The 19,266-nt window shown below is 34.6% G+C and overlaps 2 protein-coding genes and 1 long non-coding RNA gene across 3 annotated transcripts; 1 reads left to right on the top strand and 2 right to left on the bottom strand.

Annotated features, from left to right (window-relative positions):
* Window positions 1-6,560: 6,560 nt before the first annotated feature.
* On the bottom strand, window positions 6,561-7,081 carry LOC148176306 (acyl-coenzyme A thioesterase 13-like). Its single transcript, XM_088034606.1, has 2 exons — window positions 6,757-7,081; window positions 6,561-6,714 (listed from the first exon to the last, which is right to left on the bottom strand). The coding sequence occupies exons 1-2, from the start codon at window positions 7,017-7,019 to the stop codon at window positions 6,561-6,563; spliced, it is 417 nt and encodes a 138-aa protein (XP_087890732.1). The 5' UTR covers window positions 7,020-7,081.
* A 4,518-nt stretch (window positions 7,082-11,599) lies between these two features.
* LOC148176305 (uncharacterized) lies at window positions 11,600-16,069 on the bottom strand. The gene has a single exon (XM_088035037.1). The coding sequence runs from the start codon at window positions 16,067-16,069 to the stop codon at window positions 11,600-11,602; it is 4,470 nt and encodes a 1,489-aa protein (XP_087891163.1).
* An 848-nt stretch (window positions 16,070-16,917) lies between these two features.
* LOC148176304 (uncharacterized) lies at window positions 16,918-18,379 on the top strand. The gene is made up of 2 exons (XR_015770007.1): window positions 16,918-17,232; window positions 18,195-18,379. It is a non-coding gene; the product is annotated as an uncharacterized LOC148176304 (long non-coding RNA).
* The last annotated feature ends 887 nt before the right edge of the window (window positions 18,380-19,266 follow it).

Here is a 19,266-nt window from a genome sequence, read left to right as displayed (position 1 = left end):
CCTTAAGGATTGTAAATGGATAGGTATAATAAAAAATAGCGTATAACACTCGTTTATAAGCGCCTTTAAAACACTTACGACGTTAAAAGCACTCCGCTGACGCGTCGTGCTCTTAAACTCGTCGTGCGTGTTTTAAAGGCTTGCTTATAAACTTGTATTATAATATACTATTATCTGTCCTTTTTGAAAGTTGATGTGATCTAAACAAAGTACAAAACAATTTTTTTACCTTTTACCCGTATCACGTACAACCATAACATGTCAATTTGAAAAATAGTTAAAAAATATAGAAAAGAAGTTGTTTTTGCAGGTCTTATTATATTAACGTATTAAATTTATTGTAATAAATATTTAAACTATATCAAGAAAAACGAAAATTTTAAAACAATTAAATAAAAGAAATTATAATGCAGATTATAAATCATAAATTATCTGACCGCCAACTTTGATGCAAACTTTTGCGCTTACAAAAATTCGTTCTTTTTACATTAGTTTTGAGTTAATTGGATTTAAGCAGTGTAAAGTATTTCGTTTGAAAAACAAAAAAGTTTAATACTTACAAAGTCATAAGCTACTTGATTTAAAAATTGGTAGCAAAACAAATGAATCGCAACAATTATGATGATACACAGGTCTTCTTAAATTACGAAAAAAAATTTATTTTTTTGTTTATTGTTTAATTTGTACATGCTGTAGACCAAAACTTTGCATAAAATTTGAACCGCTCTCAATAGAAAGAATAAAAGTGATATCAAATTGATTGAATTTATTATTACTGGTGTTTAAATAAATCAATTTTGGTTAATTTTTGTCTAAAACTTTTCCCAGACAATTAAAAATTAAACTGTCTATTGATGTGGTTGAGCCGTATCTTTAAAAACATGGAAATAAATTGTTTAATCAATACATTGAATCAAATTTGGTTGCATACATTTCAAGAAAGACTATTTCCAACATGGCGCCCTTGTTAAAACATCCCCACCACCACCTTTTCATCCTCTAATAATAATAGTCTCAACTCTCTGTGCCACACTGATCGACATTGTTGATTCAAAAAGTTTTCAGCCATTTTTTACAAGATTTTTCCGAATTTTTTTGCACCATCCCATTGTGCAAAATGTCCTTTAGATCCCCAATTCATTTGAACAAAAAATTAATGCACTGAAATCGTTAATTCTGGCATTTAACTTTTACTTTTCAATCCATCATATCTCGAAAAATTGAAGACATGGATTTTTTTTAACATTTTTCCGGTGATCTCTGGCATTGTCCGATGATACAGTTTTACGGTGGTGCACGACTTTCCGGACACTCTGTATTTGTGTACTAAAGGAAAAGGAATCAGAGTTTTGTTATTGACAGAAATATAGAAAAATGTTATTAAAAACAATAAAGTTAATTTGTAAGCGCCACACCCGTGACACGACAAATTAATTTTCTGCTATACAGGTGTCCCAGAACTCGCGCTCCATAGAGCAAGGGAGGGTGCCGACAGCAATACAGATGATAAATTTTAAAACAAAAATTAACTAAGATTAATAGTATTCAAGAACTGATAAAAAATTAATAACCAATTCCGAAAGCTTATTCGAGAAGTGGAGTAAAAGGCCATCCCAATTTCCTAGGCAACGAGAGTCTAATTTTCATCTGACCAATGAATGATAGTATGTGTCCATAGTTACCAATTTTCAAATTCTGTTCAGCTTCAGAATTGGCTACAGTTTTTTGTTGTCTTATCTCGGTTATTTTTTGAGTTAAAAAATTATGGTTTCGAAATTTTGGTTCAGAATTGTTGCCTCCATAAGCCTTTTACCTCTGGGGCGCGAGTTCTGGGACACCTGTATGATCTGTAATGGTATCTTAACAAATTTTATTTAGATAATTTGAAATCACAAATGAAAGCGTTCATTTTGTGCACCATTGCTGTCTTTGCTTTTTGACAAGTTTGAATTTCTACACATTCTAAAGATTTATTAACCTATTTTTTTATTTTTTTTAACGGAGGTCGAGAACACCTATTTTTTTCATATTTATCGAGAAATCTGAGATTTGAACTTGAGGACTGAAAATGGAATGTTTCTTAATTCTGAAATAATAACAAATACAAAAATCCAACGCTAAACTTTTTTGTTTTTGTTTTTACAAAATTAAACGCATTTAATCCAACAATGTATTCAGCAGCTTAACGACTTAATCCGACGATAATAAAAGATGATAATCAGAATAAGTTGTTAATATAACTACTTACCGACATATTTCTTTAATTAAAAAATAATCAATCAGATTTGACACTTTGAAATCCCTATCATTTCCGAAAAAATCATGAAATTGATAAAAATCTCTAATGTAGCAACTGGAACTACAAAGTGATTCTTATTATATTAATCAAAGGGTGCGTTGACATTTTTCGAACATGTGTTTTCTTACACCATACGATTCTGCTCAAGTCAGAAAAAACTGCGTGCTTAGCACCGGTGAACGTTATTTTGTTAATTGTCACCAAGCATAACAATGAGACAAGCTCACGAGCAATCCGTAAATCTAACACACACCTGACTTGACAGATGACAGCGAAGTTGGAGTCCAAAGGCGTATCATGTGGTAACATTTCGCGGTAAAACAAATTTATTTTAATTGTTCAAAATGTGCTTTGACTACAATAGATTTGCATAATTTCAGTTCGCATTAATGGTACATAACAAGTAGCAGTAGTTTAATGTTCAATTGCCAAAAAATAATTAATTAATACATTTTACACCGTTTTTGAATTATGATCGCATAAGTTTACATTACATTTCCCATAAGCATTTTAGGATGCGACCGCTCTTAAAATTATTGACAGGGCAATTTCTAGCTGATAAGGAGCTATAGTCTAAAGATAGACGATCAATGGGATTGTAAATTTGTTTAAATGAGTCTTTCAACTTCATAGGTAAATCTATAATTTTCAAGTACGAAAAAGTATTCTTGCAAGTCGCAAACTAATCTGGAAATAATCTGCAGAAAATCTAGATATCGTCGCTTTAAGTTGATAAGTTGCCAAGTCCATTTTTGGATCAAATGCGTTTGGGATTTTATAGAAATGAAAACCAAAAGATTTACCATTCGATTCTTTTATGTGTTGTAATTTCAGTCCACAAGTTTTCAGATCTCAGATTAAACGACAAAACGACAAAAATTTAAAAAAATGAAATTTATCGACCTCCGTCAAAAAAAATCAAAACGGATTTAGCAACTTAACGATTTAAGCTGACGATATGTATTATCTAAAGATACTACGAATACTAGACAACCTCAAGGAGAATCTTAAGAATCCAAAAAAATGACTGGAGAACAAAACCAATATAAATTAAATGAAAATTATTGTTGAATAAACATTTCTGACTTAAAACCAATAAAACATTTTTTTTTTGAATTTTATATATGACATTTTTTCGTATGTGAATAACCCTGTATTTCCATCACTAAATAGCCTAATAAAGGCAATCCAAAATACGTATTTCTTTACCTTCTTGTAGGAGAGAAATTTAATTTCACAGTTCGGAAGCCAATCAACGAGATATGTTCTTAAGCTAGTGGTGAAAAAATGCGTTAAACTGTCCTAATAAGATAAGTAAATATTACAACATACATTGTTTAAGTTTATTTATCTTATCTTAGATTGTTCTAAATAAATTAGCAATTTTTCTATAAAATGATCCATCTGTAATCAAAATCATAGTGTAGAAAAAACTTTTCAAAGATGACGTCGTATCTTAAAACAATGTAAGTGCCAATTTTGTTCTAAAATAACATTAAAAATTGCTTTCTTAAACCAGAATTTTCTTCGCTTTCGTTTGTGTATATACCACTGGGGTACTGGCAAAATATTGTGAAGACAATGCAACGTTTGTTATTCGAACTTCAACTTCTGATCTAGTGCTAGATGCGACGATTAAACAAGAAATCTTTATTAGGAACTTTACTGGTGTTAATTCTCAGCTCTGGCGTTTTGAGTGTACAGATTACCCTGGACGGTTCTATATTTATAGCATTACTTCAGAGTAAGGATCTATATTAATATTAATGCTTGATTCACTTTTGATGTTGATGCAGAATACAATTAGCTCCTATTGGAAGAGGTCCGGGGGGTAATTACTTCGAACTTCATGTTGCATATGCAGCGACAAATCCTTTGGCGGCACAATGGTATATAGATTCAAATGGAGTTATAATCAATGCCTTATCGCAAACCCATATTTTTGTACACTCAGTGACTTCGGAAACTGTGGTGCAGGTGGGGTCTGGCAGACCAGACATAAATAAATTTGTTTTCCTTAGAAGTTAGTAAGAAACTGAGACCTTACCCTACAATAGACAAGGCTCTATATAAAATATGTATTTGTTATTTGTAAACTGATTTTCTTAAAATTTAAAACAAATATTATTGAATACTTAAGCTTTAATTTTTTACTTGGTAACAACCTATACCTTTTTACTTACAATTAGTAAATTTATTCTGAATGTTTACTATCACTTTAAGTATAAAAAATTACATTTATCTTTCTCTTAAGATTAGTTTAGTTTCAAGCCTAATAAGTTAATATGAGCGAACCAAGATATCAATTCTTTAAATTCATAACTTCAAGATTTTACATATAATTTTTGAGACTTTTATGTATTTTTAATGGGAAACATAAGTAATAGTTACTTACAGTCGCATGTGGTAACTTATATTTTATATAAGTATTATAATATATTTACATATTTAGCGCGAAATCAGTTTGACTTTAATGATTAAGCGCTCTAAAATGGTTAACGTACAAAAGTTGTCTTAAATTTTTTGGCCGAAAAACTTTTAATTAATGTTGGGTTTTTTAAAATTTATTAGAACTGTCACATCAGAACCAAAAACGGTTAAAAGACTTTAAAGATTTATTTGGAACATTCTTTAAATTGAGCTTCATTTTCGAACCACTAATACATGAGGATTTCCATCGTGACCGCACTTCCAAAAGCCGCGAAAGAGTAGAATTCGCTGCTAAAAACAGTCACGTAAAGACAACTTTAGTACACTCAAGAAAGAAGTTGAGGACTTACTAGAGTCAGTTGAAACATGGTGAATCCCACAGACACCGCGCCTGCGATTGATTGAACCAAAACGAGAGAATCAAAGAAATTGGCATCTCGCGCGAATCTAAAATTGAATTGAAGAAAACTCTTCAGATTGACGGAATATCATACAAACTTGAGGATTTCTTTGCGGTACTTAATAAGGCCGATGAATTCTTGCCTTAGTCTCAAATTCAAGTTATCACACAGAAGATCACTTTGGAATTCAGCAAACGTCAATAGAGCAGCAATTATACTATCAACATTCAGATTGATAGACGTCATGTAAATGATATCCAGCACCTGGAGGTGGTACGTCAGTTTGTACCAAAACGGCTTCTTGTAGTCGAATGGGTACCACTCAAGAAACGGTAAGCTGTACTCTCTGTAAGTACCATTCAGAATTGGTACCAACATCCAGAACACCATAGTATCTACAGCCGTTCCACTAAAAAGAAAAACGAAGTTTTACCCGACTTTCCAACTGGAATCTCCTTGGAGTTCCTACCTCGGGAAAAACACTTTTTTGTTGATATCCTCCATCAAACGCTTTACTATTTTGATGTTGGTGAAAACAACGTAGAATTTGAGTATGGCGAGAAAGTCTCTTAAAACGACAGAAATGATAGCCGTAGCTAGACTTAAGTCGTCGACGATGAAGATGTCGACAATTTGGAAGAAGTTGAGGCCTAACAAGATCCTGGAGTAGATTGTGTATAAATCAAACTGATAAGAATCTTGTGGCCACAGCCCGATCAGTCGGAGCATGGCAAAAGACTTGTGGAAACTCCACTGTGGTCGCATGGTCAACTTCTGAAAGCTCCAACAGACGGACTTTTTTCTTTATATACTTCAATTATTGATAGAATTTTCTGTTCATTACCTTATAATTATATTTTATTATTGATGCTTCTGTTTTGAAAACATTAATTTTTAACAGATTTTTATCGTGGTGTATATTTAAATTGGGGTTCCAAAAGATGGAGACGACGTGGAGAGTTAATTACTAGTTAGAATAATTTTTCTTGGGTTTAATTCTCTGTAATTAAGTGAGCTGCTTCAAAACCGAAGAACGTAGATCAATACGAGTAATTTATTATCGTACAGTTGAAGACGACAAAATATAAACAGTTTTATTAGACTACTAAAAAATTAAAAATGATCCTAAAGCATTGCGAAGACCTGAAGATCTAAATGTTTAATTGAACTTTATTTTTATTTTGTTGAACCAAAATCAATAAAGTGTTATATTACTCACTTATTTGAGACAGATAAAGTCCTATAATACTCTCTAGAGACATAAAATTAAGTCATTGGTGTCCCTCTTGTAAATTCTTTAAATGCTGGATAAAATATTGTAGTACATACAAGTCTAATGGGATTTAATTTATTAAAAATTTTATTATTCTTTCGGTCAATTCTCAAAAGTTATTTTAATAATACTCGTACATAATAAAAATTATTAAAAACTACAATATAAATTTAGTTTGTGATCCTTTCACTAGAAGATCTCCACTTCTCTTCTCTTTAACTTCCATTTCAAGAAACGCCAACGTCTTCCCTTTACGAACAACATTTGCATCAACGAGTAGCTCGTCTCCGATTTTCGCCGCCTTCAAGTAACTGCAAAAAAATCAAAATCTGCTTCAACAGGACTATAAATACCTCAAATGCATATCTACAGTTGCATGTGGCAATTGAACTTGCGTCATCAACGCTGCAGTCGAAACGAAGTCTACCAAAGTGGCTGCAAAACCTCCATGCAACACACCCATTGGGTTGGTATGACTTTCGTCCACAATTATTTCAACTGAGCACTTTCCGTTGGCAAGTGTGAGGAATTTCAGTTTGTTTACAACACGATCAAAGCCTTTGAGACTTTGAAGAAGCTTTGTGGCAGTTGTGATGTCCAAAATTCGGGCAACCATACTTTGTGGAGTTTAACTTAAAAACTGCTACTACTTGGGTAAGTGAAGTTTTATTAAGTTTAGGGGAGGTCGGAACGTAGTTGTGTGCTAGTTAGGTAATAACTTGGACATAAAAGCCTTATCTCAAGGTTGTTTTATTTATATTAGACAATAAACTGGCGTTTATTGGACACTATTTACCATTTATGTGACATGGAGACCATGTGAAAACGCTCGAATATAAAACATGTCTGAAGCTCGTAAAACCAATTAATCAAACAGTTATTTATTTTTATTTATTATTATGCTTTTATTAAAATAGCGATCGTACCAATTAACATGTGTTACATATTTAACTAATGACTTACAGAGGTATTAACCCAAGTTTATTCCATTTTTCACTTTTAAGCTGAACCAAAATGATTTAATATTTTTAATTAAAATTCGTATCTCTGTGCAATTTTAGTGTTATAGCAAACAAATTTTGACAAATCGTTAATTTGGATCGTTTATTATCTTTACCAAATCGATAAATTATAGAACCAAAAACCAATGTTTTTTTATTTTATTTTTAAACTGAATAAAAAATGTTCATTAAAATTTGCAACTCTAGTTATTTTAGTGTCATAGCAACAACTTGTTAACTTAAAATCGCTTATTAACTTCACCAAATCGTTAAATTCTACAGCCAAAAATACAAATTTTACAATGTTTTATTTTCGCTAAACGAATATTTTCCATTTTTTTACTAAAATTTACAAATTTTAGAGTTATTGTAATTAAATTTTGGCAAATTAGGACTTTTGAGACGTTTATTAACTCTACCAAGTGGCTAAATTGTAGACTTAAAATCTACAAATTTTAGAATTTTTTAGAAACTGAACCAAAAATATCCAAAATTGTGGCAATTTTAGTGTTATAGCAATCATATTTGGCACAGCGCTACTTTTTAGTTGTTTATCAACTTAAATAAATCGCTTGATTGTAAAGCAAAAAATACAAATTTTAAAATTTTTTATTTTGAAGCTAAACTAAAAATATCCAAATTTTTTTACTAAAATTCGTAACTCAAGCAATTTAAGTGCTAGAGTAATCAAATTTAGACAGATTGTTATTTTTAAGTTGTTTATTAACTTTACCAAATCGCTTAATTATAGACCCAAAAGTACATATGTTAAAATTTTTGATTTTAAGCTAGGTAATTCAAAAATATCCAACATTTTTTGTTATATTTGTAACTCTGGTAATTTTAGTGTTAAAGCAATCAACTTTCGACAAATTGTTAATTTTGAATCATTTATTAAGTTTACCAAATCACTTAATTATAGTGCCATAAATTCTAATGTTAGAATTTTTTATTTTTAAGCTGAATCAAAAATATCCAAAATATTCTACAAGAATTTGTAACTCTGGTAAATTTAGTATTATAGCAATAAAATTTGGACAATTTGTTAATTATGAATCGATTGTTAACTCCACCAAATCGCTTAATTATGAAGCTAAAAATACAAATTTTAGAATTTGTTGTTCCAGCTGTATCAAAAATATTTAAAATTTTGTATTGTAATTCGAAGCTTTGGTGATTTTAAAGTTATAGCATCCAAATTTAAACAAAGTGTCAATTTTATATAGTTTAAATTTACTATATCAAATTGCTAAATGTATAAAGCAAAAAATACAAATTTTAATTATTTTTAGTTTCTAGCTGAACCAAAAGTATACATTTTTTAAATTTTTACCACTTTCATATTCGGTAATTTTGCCAGTTTGAATCCCAAAACACGCTTTACTACTTGTATATTAACTTTCACAGTGCTAAATTTCAACATTTTAGAACCAGAAACAGAATTTTAAAATTTTTAAACATTTTTATTTTCAGAAAGAACCAAAAAGTTTCATCACTTTTTAATTATGTTAAAACAAATGCTCGCAAACTTCATATGCATATTATACTATATCTTATCGTACTTACTACTCTTTGTCTCTTTCCTCTTGCTTGTTGAAGTCTCATTTTGTCTTATCTTAATTCATCTTTAATATATTAACAATAGTACTAGAAAAGGTCACCTACATATCAACGATTCTATTCAAAGTGCATATTTCAAAGATGACATTTCACCTGAAAGCAAGTTAAATAACGAACAAGTTAGGTAATGAAAGCGATTAATTATAATCGAGATTTACATTAAAACGTGCATTAAGTATTCTTATTAATGAATCAAAGTTTTTACTCCAATTTAACAGTTGAAACTAAAGTTGACAAATCAGCTATAAGTCGAAGTACAAAACGGTTGTTTACTTACAATTTCAATTTCTGTCAAAGTGACATACATTTAAGCACAGATTTGATCACTTTTGCGCACCCAAAATGTCAACATTACCCATAAAGAATAATACAGAAGATACAATTATGCTGTAGTATCAAAACTATTTCCGCAATTGTTTTGAGTGCGTTAACAGACTATTTCTACATCGGATGCGTTAATAGGTTTGTCATCATGGCAATGTAGATTTTTTTATACAGGGTCCGGCAACACTTGTGTCCACCCCCAAAATCGTCTTTAATTTTAAAGATAAAATTTTGAAAATTTGCATACGCTCACAGTTGACAAAGCTCTAGAAGCTGACGCAAAAATTTGTTTTGTGTCACTGATAGTTTTGGCGTCGCGACGCCTTAAAAATGTAATTTTTAGTTAATTGTGAGAGTTTGTGATATCAACCCATAATTTAATTTTTTTTCAATAAAAATGTGTAAAAAATATCTCAGTTGTTATTTTAGATTCAACGCAAATTGTCTTCAAAATTTGACAAAAAAATGCGGTTTTATCAAGTTAGTTTTACGTCAAAATTGGGAACAACGTTTACACCCATCTGTCAACATCTTGTGTCACAAATGACATCTATCCTTTGGCTCGCTTTAGATTGTAACAAAAGTCTTAATTGGTGAAATTGTCACTTTGTGGATGTAAATTAACGATTTCTGGTGTCCATAAAGTGCAACATGCCCGTGTTAATCAAAATTAACCTTTATAAGAGTGAATGAAGTGACTTGTGAAATTTTGGTGTAAACGTAGTTTGCCACTGCGCTGTCAGAATTCTGAAAACTAACTTGATAAAACAGCGTTTTTTTCGCAAATTTTAAACACAATTTGCATTAGATTTAAAATAAAAACTCAGATATTTGTATCACAATTATGTTAAAAAAAAAAATGCAATCGCGAATATTTCCGCAAGAACTCAAAAATCGCTAAAAATTATACTTCTTAGGCGTCGTGACGCCAACCAAACCGTGATAAAAAACAAATTTTTGCGTCAGCTTCTAGAGCTTTGTCAACTGTGAGCGTGTGCAAATTTTCAAAATTGTAACTTTAAAATTAAAGACGATTTTGGGGGTGGACACAAGTGTTGCCGGACCCTGTATATTTGTTTTTTTTATACTATGTATTCCTACTATTTTTTTACGAAATTTATTTACGTTGTTTTGGTAACACGCTATTTTAGCGCATCTAATAAAACACGGCGTAGAAATTGTCTATTAACGCATTCAAAACTGTTTTCGTTATAACGCCAAATTAATAATAGTTATTTATGTATTAAAGGCATAATGTGGATGTTTATGTTTGAGGGCAACTAAATTACATGGTCGAGGGCCTTCGGCCCGAGACTTTGTAAGTTGCCCGAGATGTGTTACCAATAAATTTTGATTTCTCAAAAATAAATAATTTTTCACAAATCTAAATTTCTGTTCATAAATCTACATAAAGACTTTACAAAAAATACTTCGTTGTTTTGTGTTAGTTTAAAGATTTAATCATTTTAATTACTAATTTCTAATTTAATTACTAACGTCAAAAAAACACGCGCGCACAGTGGAACATGGCGAACTGCAAAGCATGAATGTGTTATAGCCTCAAAATGGAGAATTAAGATCAAAAAAAACATTACAACCAGTTTATTTATTCAGTTACCTTTTGAATTTGACTGTTTGGTGATAATTAAGTTAAAATGCATTTTGAATATAGCGGGCAAAGAAAGCAAGTCGATTCGTAGCCAGTCACCGTGTTTTTGGGATTTGTAATCGCGGGTTTGAAGCGTTTGCCAAACCCGGTTCGATTAAGGTAAGCTCGAAGGACCATATGAATTGAGATTTATTTTAACTGTATAGTTTATTACTAACTATTTACACCGTCGACTAAGTACTTAAAACATCTGCCCTTGTTAGATGATTCAGAGGGAATGAATAACTCTGTTCGGGAAGAACCCAGGTAAACCCTGGTCGGGACCTTTTCCCTTTGTTGGACCTTTACCCGAATTCTCCCGAACAGAGGACAAATCTTCGGAACATGCCGCCCCCTTGAAGTATAACTGATACTTCAACCTTATGGGTTGGCTTACAAATGTACGATTAATAAAACTACCGACTAAACAAATAGGAGACCATAATTACAAATAATATCCAAGTAAAGATAAAAGATGGAAACTGAACGATAAAATATATACAAGGTATAAACCACTTGGTCTACACTATAAAATCATGATTCAAAAGGCAAAAAAAAAAAAAAATATGAAAAATATGAATCGCAAAGTTTTTTATCTCTGCACTAGGGTTCGGTGGGTAAAACGCACACTTTCTTTACGGATCTCTTGACGATCCCACTTGAAGTTTTGACAGACACAACTCGCACAACACTGTCACTTCCTGGGTAAACGTTGGTAATGCGTCCGAGTCTCCATTGAAGTGGCGGTAGGTTCTCTTCGACCAGAACGACCAGCTGCCCGATGGCGACGTTGTTCTGAGTAGTCTGCTGACCCTTGGGACGCTGTTGCAATTGCTGCAGATACTCTCGATGCCATCTGGACCAGAAATGCTGCTGGAGTTGCAGAATTCTCTGCCAGCGAGAGAGTCGATTTATCTTGATTTCCTGAAGGTTTGGTTCGATGGGGTTCATCAAGGCTTCGCCAATTAAAAAGTGGCCAGGCGTCAGAGCTTGCAAGTCATTTGGGTCTTGGGATAAAGGATGGATAGGACGCGAATTCAAACAAGCCTCAATGCGCGTTAAAAGCGTATAAAATTCTTCATACGTTAATGATGCATCGCCTATCACCCTGCGCATGTGCTGCTTTACACTGCGAACTGCACGCTCCCATAACCCGCCAAAATGAGGGGATCGCGCTGGAATAAAGTGACATTTGGTCGCGGTTATTTTACAATGGTTATTTATTTCGTCCTGGAACTGTGCCGACGTCAACAATTCGCGCTCGGCTCCGACAAAATTTGTGCCATTATCTGAGTATAGGTCTCGAATATGACCTCTGCGCGAGGAAAATCTTTTCAAAGCTGCTAAAAAACTTTCGGTTGTTAGATCTCCTACTAGCTCGAGATGAACCGCTTTAGTTGAAAAGCAAACAAATAGCGCGATGTAGGCTTTGACCCTTTTTGGCCTTCTGGTTTTACCGTCTCGAATTAAGAACGGTCCGGCGTAATCGACTCCGGTTACGTAAAAAGGGCGCAATGGTTGAACCCGATTTTCCGGAAGATTACCCATTTTTTGATTCAGCCGCACCGGGCTCGCTCGTACGCATTTTATGCATTTGTGAATTATGGAGCGTACCGTGTTTCTACCTGAGAGCGGCCAATATTTTTGGCGAACGGCAGCCAAAGTTGCGTCGTTTCCTGCATGTAACTGAGTTTCATGCGTTTCTCGTATTATCGCCTTGGAGATGTGATGATTGGCTGGTAGCAGAATTGGAAATTTCTGATTATACGAAATCGGCGCGTTTTTTAAGCGACCACCCACTCGGAGGAGTCCGCTGTCGTCGAAGAATGGGTCCAGAGCCGCGAATTTTGTCCGTTTGTTATTTTTACCGATAGCCTGAATTTCGTTGCAGAATGCCCGTTGTTGGACATGTTTTATGATCTTTGCCGTTGCAGACTCTAGTTCGTCCACAGTGAGGCTACTTAAATTGGCGCGGATTTTGTTTCGCGTGGCTTGTATAAATCTTAAGCAATATGCAACTACCCTTTGCAATTTGCGAAACGATGAGAATTTAGAAATTACCGGCAGTTCCTCCGGTTGGACCTGTACTACATTTACGACCGAAGTGGCTCTTTGTTCTTGCCAAATATCGTCCCCGACTAAGTTGGATGTTTCAACTAATGTGGGCCATTGATCAGAGGTTTGGTTAAGCCAATGTGGTCCATGCCACCATAGGTCGAGCTGGCGCAATTTTTGCGGCGTGCTACCGCGAGATACAATGTTCGCTGGATTGTCCGCAGATCTGACAAGTCGCCACTCGTTAGATTCACCTTTGTTTTGAATTTGGGCCACCCGATTTGCTATGTATTGTTTCCAGGTTTCTGGTTTACTGTTCAGCCATGATAATACGATTGTCGAGTCAGTCCAAAAGTATCGTTTTGTTATATGTACGTTTAGAATGCCGATTATTTTAGTGACGAGTTGGACGGACAGTACCGCCGCGTTTAGTTCTAAACTTGGCAATGTTATCAATTTTCTGGGTGCTACCCGTGATTTGGCGCTAAGGAGAGTCACTGAAACGGTTCCATCATTATGGATGACTCTTAAATAAATAGCCGCACCGTATGCCTTTGACGAGGCATCTGCAAAAGAGTGAAGTTCGATTGCGGTTACTGTTGTTGTTGGTATTACCTTACGCGGTATGCCATAGTCCTTTAAGTGATTTAGAGTATTTACAAATTCAACGTACGCGTTTTGTATCTCGATTGGTACCGGTTCATCCCAGTTTAATTTTAAGTTCCAAAGTCCTTGCAAGAGGTCTTGCTGTATTGTGGGGCCGGTCATTAAGTCGTCATTTAGACTAATCCCATTTGAAGATTTAAATGAGGCGTTAAACACCACCCGAAATTTGGGGCCTTCCGGCGTTTGTTTAAACACCGCGTGGTGTGGCAGGTAAAGGCTGTTAGGAAAAACCAGGTTCCTTTTGGAAATCGACACCATGTGGCCGAGGGTCCGATATTCCTTTATGCATTCTTCGTAAGCGGTTTTACGTTTAGGGTTTTTATTGCAGTTTCCTTTCAAACTAAATGCGCCGCCGTCCCTTTGGTCAGGGGTCCGATATTCCTTTACTTGGAACCGACCGGATGGGGTTCTAAGTGTAATTTTCTCGCAATTTACTGCTTCCTCTGTAAATTCATTTTCGCTGCCTGTGACGATTTCTTGGTTTGTGAGTTTAGCGAAGTTATTTTCTATACTGGGTTCTAATGAATTTACATGACAAGATACATGCATGTGAAGGTTTGAACGTTGATGATTACTGGAAACCACTTGACCGCCTACGATGTAACCTAACTTTGTATTTTGAAAATGTGGTTGATTTCCGTCTATTTGAATTGGGTTTCCGATTAACAACTGCCAGTACAACTGGGCTCCGATTAACATGTCGACTTCGCGGGAGATGTTGAATTCTGGGTCTGCAAGTGTTATGTTGTGGGGAAAACTAATTTCGCCCTGGTTTATTGTTTTTGACGGCAGGGGAGATGTAATTTTTTGTAATATCAAACAAGAGAGGTTTGCTGCGAAATCGCTTACTCGAGATTTAATTGTGATCAAGGTTTTTCCAAGTGTGGCCTTTCTTGCATCGCTAATCCCATTGATAAACTCCGCGTTCCCTTCTGCTGCGATGCCAAGTCTTTTGCATAGATTTGCAGTTATTAGATTGACTTGTGAACCCATATCTAATAATGCGCGACATTGTTCGATTTTTCCGTTTGAACCGTAAACGAAAATACTAGCTGTAGACAAAAGAATTTGATTTTTTGATTGAACTGTGTTTGCGGAGGGGCCGGTTTCGTCTTGGTGTAATAGTGTGTGATGGCGCTTATTACATATTCTACAGGTTGCGGTGATTCGGCAATCTTTAACGAAGTGATTTGCTCTGAGGCAATTGAGGCATAGGTTTAAACTGTCGCGTGATATGTTTAATCTTTCATTTGTCGACATTGCTAAGAACCTTGGGCATTGACTTATGTTGTGCCCTTCTTTACAAATTATGCAAGTGATTTTGGTAACCGCGTTTGCGATTCGACCGAGTTGCTTATTTCCGCGGGACTGCCTATTTGGGGCCGCTGGAACTGGTTTTGGATTGGTTTTGGGCAGATTTTCTTTACCTCGCTGATTAAGTCGTTCTACTTCCTGCAATATTTGATGGCGCTTGACTAAGAAGTTTTTGAATTCCTGGAATGTTGGCGGTTCCTTGCCTAACGCGATCTGCCATTCCCGCCTTGTCGCATAATCTAATTTTTCTATCAAAATGCCAACTAGGAGAGTATCCCAGTGGTCGACGGGTTGTTTTAGCACCTTTAGCGCCGCGAGATTATTATTTAGGGTGTCCATCAAATCCCGGAGTTCTGGAGCCGACGGTTTTAGAATAGCATCGATATTTAAAATGTTAGACACGTGCTCTTGAATTATCAAGCGTTTGTTGTCATACCGGTTTTTTAATAATTCTATTGCGCTTTCGTAATTCGCTGCCGTTACCGTCAAAGATTCTATAGAACGAAGTGCTTCGTCCTTTAAGCAATCCCGTAAATAGTAGAACTTCCTAATATCCATCATATGAATGTTTTCGTGGACGAGTGCCTTGTAAAGCTCGAAAAACGCCGTCCATTCGCTATGTTTGCCTGAAAATGTTGGAAGTTCTAAAGGTTTTAGCACTGACTCAGGAATTTCTGGCCCACTTTTGGTAATGTTTATTACCGTACCCGTATTTTGATTTAGATTATTGGCTTGACTTACGTTCAAAATGGTTTTAATACCGCTAACTATTTGGTGGAATTTGGTTTCCACCAGTTCGCGCTCCGTGCTATGTTCTTCCTCCAAAGCGGCTTCATCCTCGGCCGTTTGATACTCCGCGATTTCAATTTGAGTTTGTACGGACTTATAGCTTTTGAACAGCTCCGTTACCTCCGTAAGACGCGAATCAAATTCTAAGGGATCATTCCCTTGTTTAAAGTTTTTGACTGCGGTTTGGCACCTTGTGATTTGGCCTTTGATGACTTTGCGTTGTGTTTTCAAGTCGGCTAATTTCGTCATTTCGGAGGTTATTGTTGCGATTTAGGCAATGATGAGCAATTTGCTCAGGGTGATAGTGAATTATTTGACACAACGCTGCTTGTTTGATTTTTGTACATATAAGGGAAAGTAAGGGACTGACCTTAGACCTTCTAGATGTTCGACTGCTAGAACTATGGACTTGGCGACGGACTCTTGGATTTTGGCTTTCGCGACACTTGCGAGGTGATGATCTTCTCGGAGATGCTTCTGTTGATCTCGTGTTTTTTCTCGATTTTTCACTTCACTAATGCACTGAATTGCTGGATCTGGTATCCGGCTCGAAGTTGACCAAAATGTTTTTGGGATTTGTAATCGCGGGTTTGAAGCGTTTGCCAAACCCGGTTCGATTAAGGTAAGCTCGAAGGACCATATGAATTGAGATTTATTTTAACTGTATAGTTTATTACTAACTATTTACACCGTCGACTAAGTACTTAAAACATCTGCCCTTGTTAGATGATTCAGAGGGAATGAATAACTCTGTTCGGGAAGAACCCAGGTAAACCCTGGTCGGGACCTTTTCCCTTTGTTGGACCTTTACCCGAATTCTCCCGAACAGAGGACAAATCTTCGGAACACACCGTTTGTTGTGAGGTTGCTATGACACCTTAATGCTCTAGGGCGTAATTGTACCTCTAACGTACCGCAAATTCGAGCCATACAGAGCCAATAATCAAACGGTAAGACATAAACATTGTAAATGCTCCTACAATTTGGTGACAATTTGACAAATCACAGAGCCGCATTTTTAATTTGGTGCCAAAAAACAAGTTATGCAAAGAAATGAGGTTGGAAATGAAAAACAATTTCTTTTGCTGCTACCTATATTTGTCTACATCTACACTATTTCTACTATTCTCTTTATTTATCCTTTTACCCTTTTCTTATATTTTCATCATCTACTGTTCATTTTTTTGCGAAGGCACTGAAAGAATCGGTGCCTTGCAGGTCGAGCTCCAACCAAAAAACATATTTGGACAACATTTCCAGTTCCCAACACAAGTGTAATCGTCTTTACAAAAGATGAGACTGTCAATTTTAAAATTCGAGGGACATGCACCCGGTTTCTTGGGGCTTTCTTCGTTGTTTTTGGAGACACTTTCTTGGATTACACCGAGGATGACTAAGAGAAGCACTGTTTGGTAAGTTTTCAAAGACATGGTTTGGAAAATAACTGTCAGTATGGAAATATTTTGGCTTTAAATGATCTCTGGTGTCATGTTTTTTTTTATTTGGATTTGAGGGTCGTAAAATAGGCAAAATGTGCTCACGGCCAGCACGAGAACGTGTGAACGGTGTTATTTTTTTTATGAACATTGTTTTTTTAATATCTTTTAGTTTTATGTTAATTTTATCTGTTAATTCTTTTCCGTTCATTTCTGTTTGTAAATTCTGTAGAAAACATATATAATTTGATAACTTAACTAAAAGTATAAAATATTAATAAAAAATATGTACAGAACTTTCGTCGAAACCTCATAGTATAACTCTAGCTTCGCGCTCGATAGGCACTGCAGTTTTTTTTATGCTTGTACTGTAAATACCTGTTTTGGCCTTTTAAATTGTACCGGTAACCTTTCTTTTGCGCTGTCAGTGCGGAAAAGCTGCAGCAGTGCGGCAAAAAACTAGATTAAACTAATTACAATTATTTTGTTGGGGCGCGATTTATTAGAAGATTAGAAAATTGCAAGTGACATTGACAAAAAATTAGAATTAGAATTCTTACAAATTTTGCCATTGCCTGTGGCATTTGCTGGAGAGCCGTAATTTCATACTTATATACAGTTGTTCGAATGCAAATAAAATTTCACTTTTCTGACACTTCTGATACTGGATTTTATTATTATTTTATAATATGATAAGAAATCCGAATTTTAAAAATACGCGTCTAGACTTATTGTTAAATACTTTTCTTTGACGTCACCGTGTCAAATAAATCATTTGCCTTTTAAACTAATCATTAAAGTCCATTTAAAAATTAAAATTTTTCCTTATCTCTTACTTATAAAAGCAGCTCGTTTAGTTTTCTGTAATCACTAGTACCAGAACGATTAAACGAAAATGAAGTGGTTACTACTTTTTGCCATTTGTTGTCTAATTCTAGTTCAATATCTAAGCTTGGCCCAAGACGTTGGAATTTGTGCTAATGAATGTACTGACAACAGTTCTTGTCAAAATGGTGGTGAATGTTGCGGAACACCCTGTGGAGGATCTTCTTGCAGCGCCCCGGGAGAAACATGCTAAGGATTTGTTACTTTAGTTGGAATAAAATAAAGGTTTTGGTAGCGAGTTTTGTATTTTATTTTGAAATTTTCTTTGGATTCACTTTAATTTAAAAATTATTTTTTTAGATCTCTTTTAGATTCTCTTTAAAAGTCTTTGGATCTACTTTACATCTTTCTGAAATTCTTTTTAGAATCTCTAGATTTTCTATAATTTTATACATTCTTTTTATACAGGGTGTTAGGTAACGTTACGGCCATAGAAAAAGGGGTGATGGAGGCAGCTGTGAAAAGTAATGTTTCGAAATTTTTTTCGGTTTTTCTTGAACCGTTTAAGAGCTGGAAGGCTTTGAATGTGACCAATCAGGGAACAATTTGCATAAGGTTACAAAAATTTGAATCAGAGTTACTGAAGGAAATTTTTTGTTTAATGTCAAACTAACAGTTCTAATTTTTGATCAGTGCCGTACTTGTTCCATTTTTGTGGACATCACAAATCAGGTTCGTCAAAACGAAAATGTGTTGGTACAATAAAGGAAACATTGTTGCGTCGTTTACAATTATGTGTTCAACAAGATGGTGGCCATTTTGAACATCTAGTATAGTGTTGCTTTATTGTCTGTTTTTTGAATAAAATTACGTTATTGTTTTTCTCTTTTATTGACGCCACTGATTTAAAACTTCAAATGTGACGGGAAAGTGACAAATTATTCGTTTGGTCCGAAAGCTACTTGGATTTCTGTAAAATTGAAAAATTATTTGACGCCATTCTATTGGTCAACTTTAAAGCCTTGTAGCTTTTTAACTAAAACAAAAAAAATAAAATTAATTGCGTATTCCAAAACAGTTTGCCTTCCTTAATTACCGATTAGTCTATGGCCGTAACGTTACCTAACACCCTGTAGATACATATTTTTCAATATTTTCTTATAATCTCCAAATTTTACTGTTTTT

Source organism: Gnatocerus cornutus, chromosome 4 (genome assembly GCF_029298725.1).
Source record: "Gnatocerus cornutus isolate USDA-ARS CGAHR chromosome 4, icGnaCorn1.1, whole genome shotgun sequence".
Classification (NCBI taxonomy): domain Eukaryota; kingdom Metazoa; phylum Arthropoda; class Insecta; order Coleoptera; family Tenebrionidae; genus Gnatocerus; species Gnatocerus cornutus.
This window is presented reverse-complemented; position numbering and strand designations above follow the sequence as displayed.

Bases quoted from the DNA above. Each gene is read 5' to 3' on its own strand.
- LOC148176305 (XM_088035037.1), bottom strand. From the start codon at position 16,069: ATGACGAAATTAGCCGACTTGAAAACACAACGCAAAGTCATCAAAGGC.
- LOC148176306 (XM_088034606.1), bottom strand. From the start codon at position 7,019: ATGGTTGCCCGAATTTTGGACATCACAACTGCCACAAAGCTTCTTCAA. The intron at 6,715-6,756 runs GTATTTATAGTC...ATTTTTTTGCAG, and splicing joins ACTGTAGATATGCATTTGAG to TTACTTGAAGGCGGCGAAAA.